At 38.3% G+C, this 8,900-nt stretch overlaps 1 protein-coding gene across 1 annotated transcript; it reads left to right on the forward strand.

Moving 5' to 3' along the window:
* The first annotated feature begins 109 nt into the window (after positions 1–109).
* Positions 110–8,728, forward strand: LOC135107410 (dihydrolipoyl dehydrogenase, mitochondrial-like). The gene is made up of 9 exons (XM_064017248.1): positions 110–262; positions 2,380–2,529; positions 2,902–3,039; positions 3,628–3,744; positions 3,879–4,109; positions 4,775–4,987; positions 5,510–5,655; positions 6,325–6,514; positions 7,640–8,728. The coding sequence occupies exons 1-9, from the start codon at positions 212–214 to the stop codon at positions 7,931–7,933; spliced, it is 1,530 nt and encodes a 509-aa protein (XP_063873318.1). The 5' UTR covers positions 110–211; the 3' UTR covers positions 7,934–8,728.
* Positions 8,729–8,900: the final 172 nt, after the last annotated feature.

Consider the following 8,900-nt stretch of genomic DNA (forward strand, 5'->3'; position numbering starts at 1 on the left):
CATATTCCATTTTATACAGTATGTAAAGAAAATGACACTAATCGTAGATGGGATTCATAAAATCAATCAGAAATCGTACTCTGCGTCTTATCATTTTTAAGTTACGTGCATTTGAATGTTGAAATAGGAGCACAGGTATAGTTAGTAAACCCGTGGGAGCGGCAGGCGTAGGCCAGCCGCCAGTCTCCGTCAGCTGAGCTCCGCCATCACGATGCAAGCCACCGTCTTGTGCAGGGTTTCCAGGGTGACCCGCGCCGCCAGGGTAAGGACAGCCACCGAGGTGCTCACTTTAGAGATAAGATGATTAGTAGAGGAGGATAGGCAGCGTGAGTGAGGGCCCGGGTCTCCTCCCACTGCCTGGCCGCTGCCCAGCGTTGGTGGCAGCCGGTGTGTGCAGACCATATTTACTGGGAGCTGCTTTATGATGGCCTTACCAGCTTGTCTGTAGTGTCACGGGGATATAAGTTACGCCTTTCAGTATGTCTGGCAATACTGCAGGATGGAGTGAAAGAATCTGCGAGGGTAAGTTGGGCATAGCTAAAAAAAAATGTCAGGTTTTAAGCATGAAAAAAATGTATCTTTCTTTTGCCCTTGTTGACCTTGATAGTGTGATAATTGATCACAAAGCTAAAATTCAATACAATAAAATTATATTAAACAATGCTCTTGCCACCAATACACACGTGAATCCAGTTGAAAATTCTGAGCTGGATGTACAGACCTGAGGGCCTCTTTCAGAAGATCTGTAATAAACTGTAAGAAATGTTGTGTGCAGGTTTTAATAATATTTTAGTAGATGTTCCTCAGAAAAAAATCTGCAGTGAAGAAAAGTATGAAAGTTTCATAATGTACAAGGGAATACTAGGAATGTTGACTTATGCAAATATTATGCATTGTATGGATAAGATTTGGTCCTCTCTCTCTCTCTCTCTCTCTCTCTCTCTCTCTCTCTCTCTCTCTCTCTCTCTCTCTCTCTCTCTCTCTCTCTCTCTCTCTCTCCCTGGCACACCATTCCTGAGGTGTCAGAAGAGCCTCTGACTCTCATACATTTTTCTTTCTCTTAACTAAGGAACATTTCAGTATTATCACATAAATTTGTAGGGATTGAAATTTTCTTTATTTTTTATGTAAGATCCATACCTGAAAAAAGACCAAAACTTTTATGATCAGAAAAATTCTTTTAAAATTACCAACTTAAAAACAAGAAAAGATGAGGAAATATATTGAGAAGGTATATTCTTAGTAATCAACAAAGTACAGTGTTTGACTCCATAAATTTAAAATGAATTATAATTGTCTACCCCCTATCCTTGTGATATCAAGAAGGTATTTAGCACTGCATAATTTCTTTCCCATAACTAAAGGCAGGTTTACATGGAACAATTCACGGCTGGTTTTAGCTGCGAATGTGCTGTCGGGAATGAAATACATCTAAACGCGGCTGAATTGCCACCCAAGGCAGGGAATTGCTCTTTCAGTCTAGATTCAGTCGCCTTCCCACTATGGGTGGCAATTTTCTGAGATCAAATGAGAATGGCTATTAAAATAAAATTGAAAGTAGAAGGAATAGTGTGGAAAAGTGTTTCAATAATAACCATTGACTGTATCATTATATATGATAAAGAAAGTATCTAAATTTAACTATTAAAGTTTTGGAAAGTAAACATGGAACTGCTTTGTTTACATCGTCAGCTGAGGAAGCCAGTGTGTGTGTGTGTGTGTGTGTGTGTGTGTAGCCCTTGTGTACTCTCACAAGAGTTTTGTAATAGACACTACTTGTGTTCCTTCTCACTAGCCAGAAACGAGTCCACAACTGTTTTTCCTTTTGTTTTTCTTCATACACAGCAAAATCATAACTACAGCAGCCAGCTCGTCAGCAGAGGACTCCATCTTGATCGTTTATGTTTTGATGCAGTGGGTCAGCAGCTGCTCACCACCATGTGAATGCTTAGCTGAAATTTGCCAGTAGTTGTGGGTGGCTGGAGCTAGCTGGGAGAAAAAATTGCCACATGTAAACCTGTCATAAGTTACACACAGTACCACTTCACTATTGCTATTGCCACATTTTCACAGTCTATAAATCTCATCCTGAACAATTCTTTATATGAGAAGTATTGATTGTTTATTTTAACTTAACTTACAGAAATAAAATAATTTATGTGATGGGAGCAGCAGTAAATATAATAGTTTAAAGCATTTTTACTTACTGGTCAAATTTACTGGAATATTTGTACCTTATGCATTAAGTGAGGGATTGTTATATTTCAGCAGATCCTGTAATGAATAAGGCTCTAGAATCAGTGAATTTGTTATGTCAGCACTATAGATTTATATGAATCAGACTATCATGACTAACATAATGTCTCTTTCATTCCAAAGACCCAGCTGGGCCTGGGCTCTGGGCCAACAGGAGCCTTAGCAACTGTGTGTCAGCGCCGCCATGCTTCACACGAGGCGGACCTGGTGGTGATTGGCTCCGGCCCTGGTGGCTATGTGGCAGCTATCAAGGCTGCTCAGCTGGGCATGAAGGTGAGTGACTGAAGAAGACTGCATCTAAATGGTTAAAGACAAAACCACAGTGAACATTTCCTATTTTTGTCATTCTCAAAGCTCTTAACCTCATTAATAGTTACTGTCTCTATGAACTGAAGGATTTAAATAGATGTGGTATCCATTACATAAAATTTCATTGTATTTTTAATAGTATATCTGATTTCCAATCCTGATGTGTTGTCGGTCTCTAAAAAAAAGAGTGATTGTATTATATGAGTCAGGAGCTGTGCACAGAAAACATACTAGCTGAAGTTGGCTTTGTCTCTTCAAGGGGAAAAAATGTGAAGAAACTGTTACAAGATGACCAAACAGACCTCATTAGTACTGTAATTGAATCTTGTGCTGCAGACTGTGTGTGTGGAGAAGAATCCGACATATGGAGGAACTTGCCTCAATGTGGGCTGCATCCCCTCCAAGGCACTGCTCAACAACTCCCACTATTACCACATGGCCAAGAGCAAAGACTTTGCAGAACGTGGCATAGAGGTACAACAGATTTGTCACAGCATATTTGTGTATCATCATTTTCATTATGCTTCAAGAATAGAAAACTGCACTGTCAGTCTTCTTATACTAAATATATGTCTATTTATCTTGAAAGTTATTTCTTAGAAGGTTACCTTTAAACTTGCTTAATACCTAATTTACATTTGATCCCTCTTCAATCATCACCTCAGTTCTTCTCAGTCTCTTACATACCTTTTTTTTTTTTTTTTTTCATGTTCCTCTCTAACCTCTTTCAATCCATTCTCTCACAAACTCACTAGTCCTTTACCACCATTCCCATCATGTTGTTGTGGAAATTGAAAGAAGTTGCATGAAGTATCATGACACCTCATATCATTGGCATGAGGGCAGCTTATCTTGGTGATTTTTGTGGTTTTATGTCCCATGTATGAAGTGAATCAAGGTGTTTTACTATTCCCTTTCCTCTGATTTCTTCATTATTATGTTGAAATTTCCTGTGTTCTATATCTATTTATTTATTTATTTATTAATATTTTTGTTTTTTACATCCAAAATTTTCCTTGTCACAGTGATAGGGCCACATGATCTTTGCTTTGTTTCTTTCAGGTGGAAAATGTAAGAGTGAACCTGGATAAGCTAATGGCTTCCAAGAACAAGGCAGTGACGGCACTCACTGGAGGTATTGCCCACCTCTTCAAAAACAACAAGGTCCTCGGTCTCAAGGTAGTGACTCAGCTGCATGGGTGTAGAAGTAGTAATAAGAGGAAATAAGATTGTTAGAAGAAAAACAAGTAAAGAACATTGAAAGGATTAAAGGTAATATTTTGTCATTGTCAACATCTCTCTCCTCTCTGCAGGGTCATGGAAAGATCACCAGCCCCACAGAGGTCACAGTTATGAAGGAGGATGGTGAGAATGATACAGTGCGTGCCAAGAACATCCTCATTGCCACAGGGTCTGAGGTGACACCCTTCCCAGGCATCGAGGTGGATGAGGAGACTGTTGTGTCATCCACTGGGGCCCTCAAGCTGTCACGTGTCCCTGACCACATGGTGTTGATTGGAGCTGGTGTCATTGGCCTTGAGTTGGTGGGTCTTTCATTGGTGTTAATCTGTTTAGTTTTTGTATTTGTAGTAAATCGGGTTTGGATTCTAGTATCTTGTCCATCTTTCATTATAATCTCATTCCCATTCTGTATTTTAAGTTTTGATGTTCACACATAACTTTATCTTACTGACTAAGGGGATCTGTACATCCATTCGTAATGGAATAATGATTGTGTGTGCAGATAAAGAGGAGTACATTCAACTTCCTTTGTTTTGGCTGATAATTCCTATTTTAGACTAATAAACTAAATTGATTACTTCTTGATTTTTGCCTGCATGAACTACTAATTTTTCACTTAATTAATTAATTTGTCCTTTTCTTACCTTTTCACTCTGCCAATAGCACAGTATAATATTCAGTTACTATTCTGCATTATCTATACTTATTTCTATTCTTATATTACTAATACTGCATTTCTTTTTCCAACTGGTTCATTAATAAACTGATGAATCATGGTGACATTTCATGTTCTTCCCTCCGAATTTACTGTCATGCCTTCTTTACATCCATAAATCTTGCATATACTTTCTCCCATCAACTAGTAACTTTCAAAGACTTTCACAGTCATTCTTTCATCTCTTTTCTTTAGTATTTGCTATATATTATCATTTCCTCTCTCTTACTCTATGCTCCATTTCTGTCCCAGGGTTCTGTGTGGTCTCGTCTTGGAGCCAAAGTAACAGCAGTGGAGTTCCTAGACTCAGTTGGTGGATTGGGCATCGATGGGGAGATCTCAAAGAACTTCCAGCGCATCCTCACCAAGCAGGGCATAAAATTCAAGCTGAGCACAAAGGTCTTAAGTGCCTCCAAGGAAGGAAGCACCATCAAGGTTGCTGTAGAGGGAGTGAAGAATAACAAGGTGAGTAGTAATCACTGCTTGGAAAAAATATATATATTGTGGTTAGGAATTGTACTGTGCATTGAATTAAAGATAAAACTAATTGCTTCAAAGTTATAAGTTAAAATTGATCTGAACATTAAAGGTATTTAAAATTACATTATTTGTTATATGTCGTGACATACTATGTAATGTGGTTTAGTGTATTTGGCAGTGTTTCAAATGTTTTGTTGTTCATATCACATTAAGCTTTTAGTGAAATATATAAGCAAGGTTCTTTTTTTATTAAAATCCCATAGTAAATAAAGCTTCACTTCATATGTACACTTACAGTTCATTTTACAAATATTACATTTTATCTGTGGATCTTTGTCATCTGCTTACTGCACTTTTATATTAAACTGAGATGATGGTAATGAACAGATAGTCACAGACATCTCTCCATCTGTCTTTCTCAAGATATTCAACAGGGTATGATAATCCTTGCTAGTAGCAAAAAGGAAAAGTGACAATCTTGTGCCAACTGAGTCTTTCCCTTCCCAGAAAGAGGAGCTGGAGTGTGACACACTCTTGGTGTGTGTCGGCCGCCGCCCCTACACTTCCAACTTGGGCCTGGAGGAGCTGGGCATTGAGAAAGATGCCAAGGGTAGGATCCCTGTGAACTCAAGATTCCAGACTGTGATTCCCAAGTGAGTGGCTTGCTGTTGAAGGTGTTTAATCCTCATTAATAAACATTTCACAATGTTTATCATATAAAGGGATTCTTCTAAATACCTATTCAGAGAGATATTGATGAATAAATTTTCATTGGTTACTAGGTATTACTTTTATCAAATCATGTATTTTCTAGTTATTGGCTTTGAAATAACATGTTCACTATGGTGATTCATTCTTTAATGACACTTCCTTTGCATTTTGAGTGCCTCTTATCACTCACAGGCAGCACACACACATTTATCTACATCTTATTTCTCAGAATTAGCCACATGGCTAATTACTGCAGTATCACTGGGAAGATTCAAATATTGAGTTTGTTTTCCTTTATATTTATTTTTTTTATTGAAGTACATTCCCATGTTGAAAGTTTTAAAAAATTTATATCACATAAAAGCTGACAAAGGAGTTGGTCAGTTGATAAAACAGTACATTGAATGATTATTCACATTTAACTTATCACTGGGTTATACCTTCATTGTAACTCTTAAACTTTCCTCTTGAGTCTAAACTTAATACAAAGTATATATAGGTATTAAGTTCACTAAATTTGTTTCATACAAATATTCTAGCATGTAATGACATTTACTTATTCATCAGGAGTTGTGATACAGCATTATAACAATTGTGTTTGTTGCGGACAGCATCTTTGCCATTGGGGATTGCATCCATGGCCCCATGCTGGCTCACAAGGCTGAGGATGAGGGCATAGTGTGTGTTGAGGGTATTGCTGGAGGTCCTGTCCACATCGACTACAACTGTGTACCTTCAGTGATCTACACACATCCTGAAGTGGCCTGGGTTGGCAAGACTGAAGAGGATCTGAAAGCTGAAGTAAGTCCTTACAATGTAATGTGTTCATTCTTTATGTAAGTTTTTCTTATAAATATTGTTAAGAACCATCTGTTCATACCATCATCACATTTTCACTCAGTTTTCACCTTCCTGTCAAACTGTGACTGCATAAATCTGCTCCCCAAAATAATTTTCTGCAGTTTTCATTTATGCAGGTGATCCTCTCCTTACAAACACTTCCTTCAGTTACAGATTTTTAAAGATACAAACAAAGTTGTCCACAAGTCTGAAATATATATGTAAGAATGGCTTACCTGTTGGCCAAGTGGCAACAGCAGCTGTACATAATTGGAAGCAGGTGATGCCGCATCATAAGCAATGGCACTGTCATGCATATCTATTTGGACTCCTTTGAAGAATGTGCTCTGTTCTTTTCACTAACCTTTGTATCTATTAAAGATTATTTACACTGATTTTTGTCTTAGTGAGCATTTCAACATGTTGGGTAGTAAGCACAAGCACAGTGGCGATGCTAATAACTTCTTTCCCTCCAGCTGTCGTTGATGTTTCACCATCATCCACCACCTCTTCCACTCAGTTATTTTTCACCTCACCACCAAACACCAACCCTCATCTTCACTTTATCAGGCAAAGAATAGAGAATATTATTTTTGCCACTATAACTATTATTTCATATACACTACAGTACAGCATCATACCAACATTGGACTGAAATGAATATCTTGTTTATTATACCTTATTCATAACAATGCTGTCTACCCTGAAAAAAGATGGGTAACCAAGACAAGGCACGCAGTTTTCACATTCACATTGTCCCTAAGCCCATTGACCCTCAACAGGGAAGAAAAAAGTACTCCTGGCCTCACTGTTTAGAGATGACTCATACAGCTTGGGTGACTGAACCCCATAAAGTGAGGGCAGGAGTACTGTGTTTATTACTAATAAAACTCACATATGCAAAATTGATGAAATAACTTAGTATCCATCTGCTAACTTTCTCAACACTTTCTAGTGACCCTTTCATCACCTTATAATAACCCCTTGCCATAATACATTCAACCAAACAGTCTATTTTAGTATGTATTTTTAATGATCCTTTGATACACACATACATGCATCCTCACCCTTCCATTCACTCCTCAGGGGGTGGAGTACACAGTTGGCAAGTTCCCCTTCGCTGCCAATTCTAGGGCCAAGTGCAACAATGACACTGATGGACTGGTGAAGGTCCTTGCCGACAAGCACACTGATCGTCTTCTTGGCGCACATCTTATTGGACCGGCTGCTGGTGAGCTGATCAACGAGGCTGCACTGGCCATGGAGTACGGGGCAAGCTGTGAGGATGTTGCGCGAGTCTGCCACGCCCATCCCACCTGCTCTGAAGCGTTCCGTGAAGCTAACTTGGCAGCGTACTTTGGAAAGCCCATCAACTTCTAAATCCCAGGGTGTTTTTTTTCCTTGACCCAAGTTTATCAATTACCAGTATGTCCATGTCATAGCTTTGCACAGTAACATTTCTTTTTTGTAGTATGAGGTGGGTTCTTAATGTGTTATCCACTGCTGTACAAGCATTCGCCTTAGTAATATGGTGGTGAATACACACACACACACACACACACACACACACACACACACACACACACACACACACACACACACACACACACACACACTTTTCATGGGTTGTTTGTTAATGAAGGTCCCTGTATCAGGTGCATTAGTGGTATCTTGAGGGGAGAGATTTTTGATGTGTATACTATGTTTGCATTATTCTTTTCCCCTCACTAAAATTTGTGATGAGCACTATACTGTAATGAGTGCTGCCTCACAGCAGTCCTGAAAAAATATAGTGCAGCCAGTCATCTAAGTATTTATTAATAGGTGAGCCACAACACATCTAAAATGCATTATACTCATTGTTTTATCTGTCATGAAAGTTGCAGTAATTTATCAGGAGGTTAAGTCAGAAACTTATTAGCTGCCACATCAAAAGTTCTAAAGAATTAATTTAAGTGGCTACTTTTAAAAATTTTTGAGGTTTTTATGTAGACCATCATTTGATAAAACTTGGTGATGCAGTATGGAAAGGATTGAGATGTCCATCAGAGCAGTTGGAACTCACTCCCTATGTACATATTTGTGAATATTTATGAACAATACAACACAAAAAAATTTTTTGTTAAGTTATCCTTCATGGAGATTTAATTTCTAAGTAAACCAAATTGTATACAAGCCATGATTTCTCCTTCCATTTCCCTTATCTTACTGTTATCTCATAAGCTTCCTTCCTGAGAATGAAGGGAGCATCAATATTTATTAAAAATGAGGTGCAGATAATGGTTAATCCTCACTGTAAATTAGTGTTCTGTCAACTAATCCAATCTTATTTACTGGAAGTTGCTTA

Source organism: Scylla paramamosain, chromosome 15 (genome assembly GCF_035594125.1).
Source record: "Scylla paramamosain isolate STU-SP2022 chromosome 15, ASM3559412v1, whole genome shotgun sequence".
NCBI lineage: Eukaryota > Metazoa > Arthropoda > Malacostraca > Decapoda > Portunidae > Scylla > Scylla paramamosain.